Source organism: Myotis daubentonii, chromosome 15, assembly GCF_963259705.1.
Source record: "Myotis daubentonii chromosome 15, mMyoDau2.1, whole genome shotgun sequence".
Taxonomy (NCBI): Eukaryota; Metazoa; Chordata; class Mammalia; order Chiroptera; family Vespertilionidae; genus Myotis; species Myotis daubentonii.
The window spans coordinates 57,500,724-57,515,187 of NC_081854.1; the positions used below are offsets into that span (position 1 = coordinate 57,500,724).

General features: G+C 62.0%; 1 protein-coding gene across 1 annotated transcript in view; it reads left to right on the forward strand.

Moving 5' to 3' along the window:
* Window positions 1-372: 372 nt before the first annotated feature.
* ABCC12 (ATP binding cassette subfamily C member 12) overlaps window positions 373-14,464 on the forward strand; it is a 32,715-nt gene continuing 18,623 nt past the window's right edge. The window contains exons 1-10 of the mRNA XM_059668115.1: window positions 373-525; window positions 1,640-1,795; window positions 3,512-3,659; window positions 3,903-4,136; window positions 5,158-5,331; window positions 5,901-6,048; window positions 7,984-8,132; window positions 10,372-10,479; window positions 12,028-12,303; window positions 14,335-14,406. Of these exons, the coding sequence (XP_059524098.1) occupies window positions 404-525; window positions 1,640-1,795; window positions 3,512-3,659; window positions 3,903-4,136; window positions 5,158-5,331; window positions 5,901-6,048; window positions 7,984-8,132; window positions 10,372-10,479; window positions 12,028-12,303; window positions 14,335-14,406 (1,587 nt within the window). The 5' untranslated portion in view covers window positions 373-403. The remainder of the gene's footprint in view (window positions 526-1,639; window positions 1,796-3,511; window positions 3,660-3,902; window positions 4,137-5,157; window positions 5,332-5,900; window positions 6,049-7,983; window positions 8,133-10,371; window positions 10,480-12,027; window positions 12,304-14,334; window positions 14,407-14,464) is intronic.

Genomic DNA, 14,464 nt, shown 5'->3' on the forward strand with positions numbered 1-14,464 from the left:
CTTAGTTTTCTGGGTCTGAGCACCCCTGCAGGCACTGACAGCCCCCCACCTTCCCGCAGAGAATACAGGGAAGCCGGGGCACAGCGCTTTGGGGGAGGGGCTGTGAAGAGCGAGTGAAGGTGCTACGGGAAGGCTCTCGGGGCCTCATCCTGATCGTTACTGTGGCGTTCCTTCTCTCATCCTGTTAGTTTCAACCTCTTTGTGTCTTTTTGGCCACACCCACCCCCGTCAATGTGGAAGGCTGGTGGGCGAGCCCATGTCGGAGGGTCGGGCCAGGGAGCTGGCTGGGGGCCTGGGGCTGCCTGATGCTGTCCCAGAGTGTCCTGGTCCCAGGGGGCCTCTCGTCTCTCTGCAGTGACGGCGGCCCTCGGCCGCGAGCCCAGGGCTCCGGACCGCCAGCAGGATGGTGGGCGAAGGCCCCTACCTCATCTCCGACCTGGACAAGCGGAGCCGGCGGCGGCGGTCCTTTGCAGAGAGATACGACCACAGCCTGAAGACCATGATCCCCATGAGGCCGTACGCGAGGTAAGCAAGGAGGACGGGGAGGGCAGGTCAGGCTGCCAAGAGTCGTTTCTGGTCCATCAGGAGAGTGGGCACTGCCCCTGCTCCCCATGCTGGGCTCTGTATGCTTGTCCTTTTGTCTCCCCATCCATCCTCCCATCCACCATCCATCCACCCACCCATCCATCCATCCATCCACCCATCCATCCACCCACCCATCCATCCTCCCATCCATCCACCCACCCATCCATCCTCCCATCCATCCACCCACCCATCCATCCACCCACCCATCCATCCATCCATCCACCCATCCATCATCCATCTATCCTCCAATTGTCTGCTCATTCATCTATCTGTCCACTCATCCATCATCCATCCATCTACCCACCCATCACCCATCTATCCATCCTCCATTTGTCCACTTATCCATCTATCTGTCCACACATCCATTATCCATCCATCCTCCAACTGTCCACTCATCCATCCCATCCATCCATCCATCCGTGATTCATCCATCCACCCATCCATCTATCCATCCATCCTCCAACTGTCCACTCACCCATCTACCTGTCCACCCATCCATCATTCATCCATCCTCCATTTATCCACTCACCCATCTATCTGCCCACCCATCCGTCATCCACCCATCCATCATCCGTCCGCCCACCCACCCTCCCATCCACCCATCAAGGCATCCACCGTTACTCATTGGTGGAGCCCTCACTCCTTGACCCCACCCCCCCGTCCTTGGGTGAGAGGGAGACACAGCTGCTGTTCAGGTGGTGCTCACAGCTCCCTGTGACACACGGGACTCACATAATCCAAAGAGCGGAGACGCTGATAACATCCAATACAATGATTAGGAGGTGATGCCTTCCCGGTACTCACTGCCTTTGTCTGTAAGGTGACTGATCTAAGTGGATGTCACGTGGTTTCTAATACCGTCTACTTAACAGCCGACCTGCATGACTCCTGGAAGGCTCACAATCAGCTCCCGCGAGCTGGTCCGATCGCACTGCTGCTCAGAGGACTGCTGGGCGCGCCCACCGGCTCTGAGCACCGCCCTTGTTAGGAATGTACGCCAGGGGCTGAGGGCCCCGGCCCGGCGTCCGAGAACATGGCATCTCTGTTGTCCTAGGCTGGCGCCCAACCCCATGGACGACGCGGGGCTGCTCTCCTTCGCCACGTTTTCCTGGTTCACGCCACTGATGGTGAAAGGCTACAGGCACACGCTGACGGTGGACACTCTGCCCCCACTGTCGCCGTATGACTCCTCCGACACCAACGCCCAACGGTACCGAGACTCCCCTGGGTCACCTCAGGAGGGGAGCGCGCCCGGGAAGGGGACCGGGAGCCCCCTCGGGAGTTCCCATTTCCCAGGCGTGGAAACCGGCACCCACGGGTCCTGGTGGCCCTTCTCGGTGGCTGAGACGTGGGCCGCGCTGCCTGACTTGGTCCAGTGTCTCGGGAGGGGAGGACTGGGGAGAGCCGGTGGGGAGACAGGACGGCCTGGGAGCTGCGGCCCGAGGCTCCGGCCACGTGGCTGGGTGTCCGTGGGGCTGCAGGGGCCCTGGTTCGGGACAAGAGCGGCCAGCATCCCGCTGTGCTCTGTGCTGGGGAGACCCCATCGGGCCGCTGCACGGGACCTTCTGTCTAAATCACCTTCTAAAGCTGCATCCTGTTTTTAAAAAATATGTTTTTATTGATCTCAGAGAGAGAAAGGGAGAGGGGAGAGAGAGAGAAACATCAATGATGAGAGAGAATCATGGACCGGCTGCCTCCTGCACGCCCCACACTGGGGATCGAGCCCGCAACCTGGGCTGTGCCCTGACTGGGACTCGAACTGAGACCTCCTGGGTCATAGGACGACGCTCAACCACTGAGCCTCGCCGGTTGGAACAAAGCAACATTCTTGATCCTCGACCCCATTGATAAATCTCCCCAAACTCCGTTCACATCGTTGGCCAACACAGAAAACGGGGCTCCTTGGGCCCCGCTCACCACCGCGCACCCCCACGCCCACCCCCCGGCCCCACCCGCTCCACACATACATCAGTTCATCAGTAGGGACTGTGGTCCTCTCTCCGTCCGTCTTCCCTCAAACCTATGTCCCTCCGCCCAGTGTCAGCTACGCTCACCTGGACACCCCCTTTCTTACGGGTCTCGCCGCGCCTGCCTTTGCTTCCCCGCCACCTACTCCCGCGCCGGCTGCCAGAACCAGGTTTTAGATACGAAGCGTCTTCATGTCAGGTGGCGGCTGCAAAGCCCTCAGCGGCGTCCTTGGCCCCGGAGTGAGATCTGAACCCCTTCCCGTGAGCGCCGCCCTCGGGCACCGTGCCAGCCGGCCCCTCCCTCACCACCCGTCACTGTCCTCCTTTCTCGTGTTTGACACGGACAAACTCCTCCCCACCCCGGAGAAGGCTGTGCCCTGGATTTCATCAGGGCTGGGACTGTGCGCAGACGTGGGCAGTGGGGGCAGGGAGCAGGGGCGCGGAGGGCACCCCATGCCAGGCGGCAGCGTGTGGCGCCCAGGCCTCTCTCCGGCCCCGCCCACATCCCAGCCGCCCTGTCAGGGGAGCCGGAGCGTCAGTGCGGCTGGTCCAGAGCCACCTCTGCCAGGGGAGGGTCCTGCGATGCACGCTTTCTTCTATTTATTTATTATTATTTTTTAATCCTCACCCGAGGATATTTTTCCAATGATTTTTAGATGGAAGGGAGGGGTGAGAAAGAGAGAGAGAGAGAGAGAGAGAGAGAGAGAAACATCGATGTGCGAGAGACACATTGATTGGTTGCCTCCCACATGAGCCTGGGATGGAGCCTGCAACTGAGGTATGTGCCCTTGGCCGCAATTGAACCTGGGATCCTCCAGTCCGCAGACTGGTGCTCTACCCACTGATCCACCCGGCCAGGGCCTGCCACGCACCCTTTAGGGATTGGCCCACCGGAGAGGCTCCGGGCAGCCAGCGGACACCGAGGGCCCTTTCCTCCTCCTCCTCCTCTTCCCGCGCAGGCTCCGCGTGCTCTGGGACAAGGAGGTGGCGAGGGCGGGCCCCGAGAGGGCCTCCCTGGGCCGAGTGGTCTGGCAGTTCCAGCGGACGCGGGTCCTGATGGACACGGTGGTCAACATCCTGTGCATCGTCATGGCGGCCATCGGGCCGGTGAGTGGTGCCCTCTGCCTGGTCCCCCGGCCCGACCGGCTCCTTCCTCTGCGACATTGCCCTGGTCGCTGAGCTCCTGGGGGGCGAATTTCCATCAGGCGAGTCCTCGCCACGCACAGCGGCAGCTGCCGAAATTAATTAAAAAGTTCGCCTCCTGGAGCCGGTGGGGACCTCAGGGGGGCCGCCCGCCCGTCCTCACCCGGCGGCCCTCTCCTCTCCCCGCTCCCCCTTGCCGTTCTGCAGATGGTCCTCATCCACCAGATCCTCCGGCAGACGGAGAGCGCCACCCGCAGCGTCTGGGTGGGCGTCGGCCTGTGCGCGGCCCTCTTTGCCACCGAGTTCACCAAAGTCCTCTTTTGGGCCCTGGCCTGGGCCATCAACTACCGCACGGCGATCCGGCTGAAAGTGGCCGTGTCCACCCTGGTGTTCGAGAACCTGGTGTCCTTCAAGACGCTGACGCGCATCTCCGTGGGCGAGGTGAGCGGCCGGGGCGGGGCGGGCCGGGGCCGCATCCTGAGCGCGCTGTGGGTCAGACGTGCCTCTGGATGGAGCAGCCGCCTCCCTGTGTGTCCGGTCCTGCCCACCAGCCCTCCCCCCCCCCACACTGAAATTAATGAAAAAGTCTGCCTCCTGGAGCCAGTGGGGGCATCATGGGGGCTCCCCGCTGGGTGAGCGGAGACAGAGCGCTGAGGCATTGGGGAAGGAGGCGCCAGCGGGCCCCTCCACGCTGGAGGACTTGGGGTCGTCTCTGTCCAGCTGGACGCAGGGGTCCCCTCGTCCCTTCGCTCTGACTGACAGTGAGGACACAGAGGTGATACAGAGCCGGCTACGGTCACGGATCAAACTGATCGGCCCATATACCCGGCGGTTCCCCTGGTGCAGTGTTTGGGGCGCCGAAGCCATAATGAAGCTGTGCCCGCGGGCCTTCAGAGTGGACATTGTCTTTCTTTTAAAAAATTCATTGATTGATTTTTAGAGAGAGAGGAAGGAGGGAGGGAGGGAGAGATTGATTGAGACTGATTTGCTGTTCCACTTATCACCTATGGACGCAGCCATCGGTTGGTTCTGGCATGTGCCCGGACCATCCTTGGTGGGACAACGCTCTAACCCACGGAGCCGCCCAGCCAGGGCCCGAGCGGACATTTTCTTACGCCCTGAATCCTTACAACGCAGTCCTCACCACGTACACCGGAAAGGCCCCTCGTCCCGGGCAGCCCCGGCGGTGTGAGCACCGGTGTCCACTGAGCGTTGTGGTCTTTGGCTGGCTGGCTGGCCGCCGCCCTCGGCACAGCAGAGCCGGGTGCTGCTGCTGCTCTCGCTGGCCTTCCGCCTCGGCCGCCTCGGTGCACACAGACAGGCCCCTTCCCCACGGAGCTCACAGTGCTGGTGCCCGATGCCCCCGCCCCTCCGAGGGGCATCTCTCTCCTCCGCTCAGACCCTCAGCCGCGGTGACGGTGACGCCGCCCCCCGCCCCCCCGGACCCCGGGCTCTCTTTCAGGTGCTCAACGTGCTGTCCAGCGACAGCTGCTCCCTGTTCGAAGCCGCCTTGTTCTGCCCCTTGCCGGCCACCATCCCCATCCTCATGGTGGTCTGTGCCGTGTTCTCCTGTTTCACCCTGGGGCCCACGGCTCTCATCGGCATATCCGTCTACATCATCTTCGTCCCCATCCAGGTGACCCTGTCTGCCTGGCCCCGAGGGGCGCCCACACATGTGCGAGCTTTTCTGGGCACCGCGTCAGGTTTTTGTAAAAATATATATTTCTATTAATTTCAGAGAGGAAAGGAGAGGGAGAGAGAAATAGAAAGAGAGAGAGAGAGAGGACCATCGATCGGCTGCCTCCTGCACGCCCCACACTGGGGATCTAGCCCTTAACCCGGGCCTGTGCCCTGGCCGGGAACCGAACCCTGACCTCCTGGTTCATGGAGCCACGGCCGGCGGGCACAGTCTGGTGGTTTTTCAAACTTGAATTTGAAAGCCCTGGGGAGGGGGCAGGGCACGCTTCCCCAGTTTGTCAAAGTCGCCAACACCACCTTTGCGTCCTGGTGGCCCGCGTATTTCCATGGCCGGCCCTGGCCCTGGCCCTGGTGCCCCCAGACCACGCTGGCCGAGTGAGAACGCCGGGCCAGCTTCCCTTAGGCCCTGTCCGCGCCCTCCAACTCCAGCCTCAGGAGTTGGGGGGGTGTTCAGGCCAGCTGTGCCCACAGGGCACCCGGAACACAAGGTCGGTACCTCGCCCTCAGGTGTTCATGGCCAAGCTCAACTCAGCTTTCCGAAGGTCAGCAATCTCCATGACGGACAAGCGGGTGCAGATCATGAACGAGTTTGTGACCTGCATCAAGCTGATTAAGATGTACGCCTGGGAGAAACCCTTCACCCAGACCATCCGAGGTAGGCGGGCGCCTCGCGGGTGGGGGGGGGACTTGCCCCGGGGCACGGGGTCTTCCCAAGGTTCCCAGCGCCGGGCGTTCCAGACGGGGCCCCCTGAGCGGCCCTGCAGGCGCTTCAAAGGGCTCAGGAGCTTTCATCATAGAAACGGCATCTGGCTGGTGAGCCGGGCGCGGCAGGCGAGCACCGTATGGTTAGCCTTTGCCCGGCGTGTGGGTGCTGGCGCTGGCCACTCAGTTCCCTTCCACAGAAAGAACCCACCAACCATGGTGAGCAGAAGAGCGGCCTCAAGCTATTTGCTTGACTTAGATTTCTACACACACACAAAAAACACACACACACACACGCACACACACACACATGCACACCCACCATACTCACACACACACTCATACACACACACACACACACCCTCACACACACTAAGCACCCACATGCACACACACACCCACAGACTCATACACACACACATATGCACACACACACACACACACACACCTTACTCGCACACACTCATGCACTCATGTACACACTCATACACCATCTCTCTCACATACACACGCTTGTACACACACTCACACACACTGACATGCACACTCACACACACTCATAAGCACTCACACACACACATGCACACCCACACTGACTCATACACACACTCATATGCACACACTCACATACACTCGCACACACTCTTGCACACACACACTTGCACCCACATATGCTCATATGCACTCATGCACACACTCACCCCCCCCCCCCCCCCCGCACATAAATCCCTCGGTGCCTGCAGAGCCTCGCTGTCCCTGGGTGGCCCTCGGGCTGACATGCCTCACGCAGGTAAGAGGCGACACAGGCCGCTTCTCTCCTAAAGACGCACTAACCCATTCCGATCAAATATAAATGCAAATTAACTGCGGGAACATTTACATAATTGCTGATGGAGCCTCAGGTGCTTGGCCGGTTAATGACCTGAGCCACGTTACAGCGGACTCCCCGGGTCTACAATTACACTCCCGGCCAGCGTGTAATTGGGCCTGCAGCTGCGGACCCGCTCCCGGGGACCCACACTGAGGACCCAGAAAAGCTTCCTCACCCCCGAACTCACTTCAAGACACTGCTTTGATTTGAATAAATGTGGTTCCATGCGCCTTGATTCAACCCCACACAGGTCAGGTCAGGTCAAGTCCACACATATTTCCCAGCTGCTCCTGTGCAGAAGGCCACGAGACCACACACACGATCAGCCTTTCAGATGGAGGAGAGCCCGGCTGGCGTGGCTCCATGGCCGAGTGTCATGCCCTGCACCGAAAGGTGGTTGGTTCGATTCCGCAGGGCACATGCCCAGGCTGCGGGCTTGATTCCCAGCAGGGGGCGTGCAGGAGGAGGCCGGCAGGCGTTTCACTCTCACATCGATGTTTCTCTCTCTCCCTCTCCCTTCTTCTCTCTCTCAAATTCAAATTTAAAAAGTCTTTAAAAAAAAGATGAAGGGTGAGCTAAGCTGAAAAAAAATAGCTAAAAGGTAAGCTTGCTGGCCGTACTCCAGAGTGTGTGGACTCGGTCTGCTGCTCACCCCAGTCCACATCTTGGACTTCGGAGCAGCTGACGCCCTGTGACCCTGGCCGCCCCTCTCACTGAAACGCACAGGCCATCCGGTGCCCTCCCTCCGCACGCTCCCTCCGGGCTCCTGTGTGCAGCACCCGTCACTCCGGCGCCTGCCTGGCCCCCGTGGGAACGGAGACGCAGGGCGGGGAGTGACCTTGGGAGCCCCCCCGGGACCGCCCCCGGCCAAGGCCGCACCGAGTTCCCAGGCCGGCCCTGTGCCCGGACTCGGTGCTCCCTCCGTCTGCACCTCGCGGCGGGGACCCCTCACCCCTGTGCCCGGAGGACGGCAGGGGCTGGACGTGCCACTACCCTCGGCCTGTGCTCCCCCTGCAGACATCAGGAGGAAGGAGAGGAAGCTCCTGGAGAAGGCGGGCTTCGTCCAGAGCGGGAACTCGGCGCTGGCCCCCATCGTCTCCACCATCGCCATCGTGTCCACGTTCACCGGCCACATCCTGCTGCGGCGCAAGCTCACGGCCCCCGTGGTAAGGACGGTGCCACGGGGCGGCTCCCCCGCCTTTGCCTGCCCTGGCACTGACCGCCCAATGGCGGGGGGCAGGCTCACAGCGACCCTCCGGGTCCACGGCGGGGCAAGGGGCACAGTTACCGTGGCCACACAACCTGACACTTGGAAACCCACACTCAGGCCGCACACGCCACTGCCGGGGGGTTGCCTGCAGCGGCCCACGATCTCAGCCCCCCAGCCGAGCACGAGCAGGGGTTCCCAGTTCGCCACACATTCGTGCCCTTCCCTTTGGTTCCTGCCCCAGCCTCCCCCGGCCGGTGGCACTGGCTGTGGCGGGCCGGCTTCTCTCTGTGGTGCACTGGTCGTGTGGGCCCTGAGGGCAGGGCGGGCTGTGCCTGCACCCGTGTGGTCTGTGCGTGTACAGTGGGTGCGGGTGACACTGTAAGCCCTCCCCTGAGGCAGCGCTCGGTCCTGACCGGACCCTGCGCCTCACCTCTGCGTTAGCATCCCCATCGGGCAGCCACGTACTCAGCTGGTGAGGAAGGAGGGGGTCTCCTTCACACCGACTCCCGGTCCCACACCCCGGAGAGTCTGCGGGGCGGTGGAGCTGTAGGTCCGAATCATGAGCTCCTCACGCCTGGGTTTATCATCTGTGAACGGGGTGAGGGGTCCTGTGGCTGGGAGGCCGGCTGAGAAGCCAGGGGAGATTGGGGGGGGGGGAGAGACAGGGGGCGCAGGCCAGGTGCTCAGTGTCCGCAGGGGCCTGTGCACTCAGAGGCAAAGGAGCTCCCAGCCGGAGGGAGACGGCCCGGCGGGGAGACGCCACAGCCACAGCACGAGCCGCTGTCCCAGGGAAGTGGGGGGAGGAGTCAACAAAAGCAAGAAAGTAAAGGGAGAGAAAGAAAGTAAGAAGTACAGGGTGCGAGCCGGGAGGAACGGCACCGAACCCGGGCCGGGAGGGGAGTGGGTCTGGACAGGTGGCTGCTCCCCAGGTAGCACCCGGGGGCTGGGGACCTGCCCCGCCCTGGGCGCCCCTGGTAGACGGCTCTCTGGGCCAGCTTCCTCTCTCAGTCTCGGGGCTTCGACCGGCAGGAGCCCCAGTGGCCTGAGGAGAACGCCCCCCGCTGTTGTGCGGCCTTATGATCCCCAAACAAACAAGGGCATCTCCCCCAGCAACTCGCCAAGCAGGTTACTCTGAAAGCGACGTGACCAGTTCACTTGTCTAAAACGAGGCTCTGAAGGAAGCGAGGCCGAGACGGGTTCCTGGGCGCGGAGCTTGGACTTCGCAGAGCAGAGTCGCCTGCTCGGGCGCCTCCAGGCAGGGCCTCACGTAGGGGTCCGCCTGGCGGCTGGGGCTCTGTCGCCTGAGCCAAGGCCCTTTCCTGAGCCGAGACCCCGCTTTGGGGCCGGCGCACTGAGCACTGTGGGGGATGGATCTAGGACCAGATGTGAGGAAGGCGGCATCCTCCCTCACTCTCCTAACGGACCGACGGACTGACGATGCTGCCATCAGACGTTGGACCGACGAGAAGAGGGTGCCGAGAGAGGCGAGGGCGCTGAGAGAGGCGCCGGTGCACGCCTGGGCACCCCCAGCTGGGAGACTTCTCTTTTTTCTTTCTTTCGCTCTTTTAAAAACTTGAGTTCTGGCTGGGAAAGAATTCAGAGCCAAGACTCAAACTATAAGAGGACATTTACTTAGAAGGAACCGATGTAGGAAATAAGTTACGGAGGCAGAGGAAGGGCGCTTGGGGCTGAGGAGGGAGGCAGGTAAAGGCGAGGTGCCTGGGGCAGGGGCCGGGGGAGGGCTGGGCGTGCTGGGGGAGGGGCAGGGGCCACGCTGGGGCTGTGAGGGTGCAGGCAGCTGGAGCTCCAAGGGTAGGGGCTCCTGCAGCAGCCAGGGGGAGGGGGAGGGGGACACCTGGGTGGTCCCGGCGAGTGCGACTGTGTTTGGGTGGAGAGTTCCCAGGGCATCAGTGAGCGGCCCTCCCCCGCCCCGCCCCCTGTGGACTGGCAGCGGCCAGGGACACGGCTCCCACCATTTTGGTGAAAACCCAAAAGGCCAACAGATTGAGATGTTGCTATCCGATCTGCCGACCTGTGACCTCTGCGCCACGAAATGGAAAAATCTGTTCCTCGGAGACACCCCCCCCCACCCCGCCCTCAGCGAGGCGGGCCCCAGGGACATCGAGGTCCCGGGCCAAGGCCACACCCATCCTGACCCCGGTCCCCCCCTAACCCCCCGCTCCCCCGCTCGGCAGGCATTCAGTGTGATCGCCATGTTCAACGTGATGAGGTTCTCCATCGCGATCCTGCCCTTCTCCGTCAAGGCAGCGGCCGAAGCCAGCGTCTCCCTGAGGAGAATGAAGGTATAACTCACGCTGGGTGAGTAGGGGAGAGAGGTCTCCTTTCTGGGGGGGAGACTCCCAGATAAGGGAAGCCGAGCCCAGCCACTGGGGAGAAGGCCCCCAGGGAGGTGGGGTGCACACCTGCAGGTGGAGGAGGGCACGGGCCGCGCTTCTAGGTGGCCCCCCTTTCAGGGAAAACGAGATGGAGTCTCTACAGAGAGACGATCACTGCGCCCCCGCTCCTGTCCAAGCCGTGGACCTGAGGCGGTTCGGGGGCGGGGCTGGGTGTGCACACAGTCCCCCCCGCACCCCCGTCTGGTTTGTGCTGCAAGGAGTGTGGTGCTGGGAGCAATGGGGCACCCTATTTACCCAACACTCAGCCACCTTATTCACTCGTTTATTTGCTCATCAAAGACTGACTGTGCTTCCCACACACACGGCATTGTGGGTCCGCACGGACATAGGAGAGAGAGTCTGGACTGGCCTAGTGTAGGACCAGGCCCCCCAGCGCCTGCCGTACACGGTGCGGGGCTGCGTGGCGCACGGAAGGGCAGATACGGTGGTTGTGGCGTTGAGGTGAGGGCGTCCGGTCAAGAGAGCAGCAGGCTCACCCTGTCGGGGTGGCTCAGTGGTTGAGCGGTGACCCATGAACCAAGAGGTGGCCAGGGCACGAGAGAGAGAGAGAGAGAGAGAGAGAGAGAGAGAGAGAGAGAGAGAGAGAGAGAGAGAGAGAGAGAACGCAGCAGGCTCAATATCTGCAAACGGATGGAGAGACCTTACTCACTGCAGCCAGAGGCCACCTGCGCACACTCTGTGTCCGTATCCGTATCCCTCTCTCCCTCACCGTCCACATCTGCCCCCGAGGTCCCTGCTGACCCATCTCCTGGCCACGTAGTCCCCTATTTAAAAAGCCACCGGGTGTGAGACTGCCTAGAAGGCACACTGTTGAATGATCCCTTTTCGATCAAAAGAAGGGACGCCGTCCCGTGACCTGTGTTAATGCTGATACCGGATGTCTCAGACCAGAGGGCACTGCTCTCTCTTGACTCCTTCTGGCCCCCGGGCCCCCCCCTTCACTCGATGCCTCACCACCTCGTCTGGACTATCGCAGGGACGTAGGGACCAGCGCCTTCCCCGACACTGTCCTCCTCACTCCCAGTCACACGGCGCCAGGTCCCCAGAGCTGTTACAATGTCGGCCATCCCTCTGGTCATTGATGTGTCTGTCTCTCTCTCTCCCTCCCTCTCCCTTTTTCTCTAAAATCAATTAAAAAAATATTTTTAAAAAGCTGCTACCGTGTGCGCGAGGGTAAAACGCAGCTGGGAGGGGCCCTCTCCGTGCGGGTGACCCCCACAGGCCTGGTGGTTAAAGAGCCACCGTCCTCCGTGGTCGGGGCCAGGGGCCCCCTTCAGCTGCAGGTCCTCCTGGGGGAGCAGCCTCAGTCGCCCTCCCCGGACGTCCGGGGTAGAACCACAGAGACTGTGTGCCTGGAGGTGCCTAGAGGTGTCCTGGGATGATTCCTGCCAACGGATGGCGTCTACCCAGTTAATTCTGTTTCTTTGATCTTAGAGAATTCTCGTAGCCAGAAGCCCCCCCTCCTACATCACCCAACCAGAAGGCACAGACACTGTCTTGCTTTTAGCAAATGCCACCCTGACGTGGGAGCAAGAGGCCAGCCGGGAAAGCGACGTAAAGAAAGCGGACAAGCAGGAAAAGCGTCTTCTCACGAAACAGAGGTCGGAGACGTACAGGCTGAGTGCCTCGGCCCCGGGCGCCGCGGGCCCAGAGGACCGGAGCGGCGGCGGCAAGTCGGTCCTGCACAACATCAGCTTCGTGGTGAGGAAGGTGGGTCCGGACGTCCAGGCTGGCCCGTCCCTCCGCTGGGCGACACACAGCCACCCTTCGCAAGGCCCCGGGGCATTCAGGTTGGGCTGGAGGCGGGGCGGGATGTCTCTAACCAGGCGGCTTTCTTCTCTGAATTTTTGTTGTTGTTGTTTCTTGGTTTGTTTTGTTAATCCTCACCCGAGGACATTTTTTCTATTGGATTTGAGAGAGTGGAAGGGAGGTGTGGTGGGCTGGCACGGCCATGACATACTCAGCCCCAGGGCGCCTTATGTGCTGCCAGCTCAGCCTGGTTCATTGGCCCTGAGAGGGGGCGGTGAAGGATTAGAAAAGACAGGCAAGAGAATGAGCTGGGTCTGGGTGGGACGCTGCTCCCGATGGAGAGAGAGCGCCACGGGCTACAGGCCGTGTCTTTATTTTATAGCAGATGCCACGGGGCAAAGTCAGGGCGTGGTCAAGATGTTTACAACGTTCTCGTGGTTTCAATCCTACTCAGTTACATGCGCCTGAACTCTATCAAGCCCACATCACTCAGGCACGTGGGGCCACGCGTTTGGACCATAGGTTCAAGCTCACAACTACAGCTGTTGGCTGTAATTGTGCTGGGAGGGCCCTACCTTCCAAGCTGGGACTTGCACGTGGCCATGAGAGGACGGTGCCCTCTCCTCAGTCCGAGGCTTGAACCTGTCCCAACACTGTAGCCGCTCCCCACAGCGAAGGGTAGAGACAGAGAGACACATTGATGTGAGAGGCACATCCATCGGTTGCCTCCTGCACACACCCCAGGGATCAAGCCTGCCACCCAGGTATGTGCCCTTGACGGGAACTGAACCAGCGACCCTTCAGTCTGTGGGCCGACGCTCTTACCGCTGAGCCACACCGGCCAGGGCACTTCCCCCAAACGTTCAAACTATGGGCCCGCACAACGGAGTCGTGCTCTCCGAGCTGAGAGAAGGTGGCGGCTATGTCAGTGCCGACCTGCGAACCCCGAAGGACCTGGAGCCCACGTCCCCGTGGACTGCACCGTCCAGCAGGCGGTCGGGCTCAAACGGACGGGCTTCCATAAGCGTGCTCAGACGTGCTCTTACTTTGACTTGGGGCACATGGGCGGCTCACAACGGCTGGCGTGCATGAGCAGGTACACACTCACCTCCGTTGACACCTCCTCACCCTGCGAGTGGGCACCACGGCTACCCGGCTCATGGTCAGGAGCCTGAGGCACGGGAAGCTAGCCCCCAGGCGCCTGGCCGGGCCTGCTCTTCGCCGCCCTGCAGCGCTGCTCCGCTTAAAAGCAAAGCGCGACCCACAGGCAGCCAGTCTGGGAGGCCAGCCAGGGCCCGGGGGCGCTGCCCGCCCGCAGGTTGCGAGACGGAGTCTGTATTTTATTTTTAACAAGTGACTCCTCAGAAGGCCAGGCCTCAGGGGCTCTCTGCCGAGGACAGGGAGGAAACAGGGCACTGAGACGGCCCCAAGCGGTGGCACGACTCACAGAACGGCCGGGTGCCCTGGGCCCGCTGGTGCCCGCACCCCCCGCTTCCACGCGGGTCTCTGGCCGGGGCCGTGTCCGGGAGGACCCACCGAGACCGGTGTCTTTCCGGGAAGGCTTCCCCAGCTCCCCGTCCCGCGTTCCCGGGGTGTGCACCCCGCACACTGCGAACCTTTCCTACTCTGCCTGTTCACTGTCCGCCCCAACGAGCATCACCTCGGTTAGATTTCCTCTCCCGGAGCCTGGGCGCAGGACAAGCCTCGCGTCCAGGGAGTGTGTCCCGGGCCAGCGCGAGGCTGCTCCGCACCAGTGCCCGCAGCGGGCCTCTCCAGGCCCTCCAGGCGCCCCGCACGGCGCGAGGCGGGGGGCACTTCACTAACACTCGGGTCCCTGCATCCTCCTCAGCTGAGTCCGGCCGGGTCCGGGGTTGCACCGCCACCACCTGGAGCCACCGTGGTCCCCACCTGCACAGTGCAGAGGCGACCCCTTTGTCCCCAGACCCGGTGAGAACAGGGGAGCAACAGCGTCTCTTTCCTGTTTCTCTGCAGGGGAAGGTCCTGGGCATCTGCGGGAACATTGGCAGCGGGAAGAGCTCCCTCCTCGCAGCTCTGCTGGGCCAGGTGAGCCGTGCGGGGGGCACGCCGCGATGTCAGGGTCCCTCCCTGCTGTTGTGTGCTA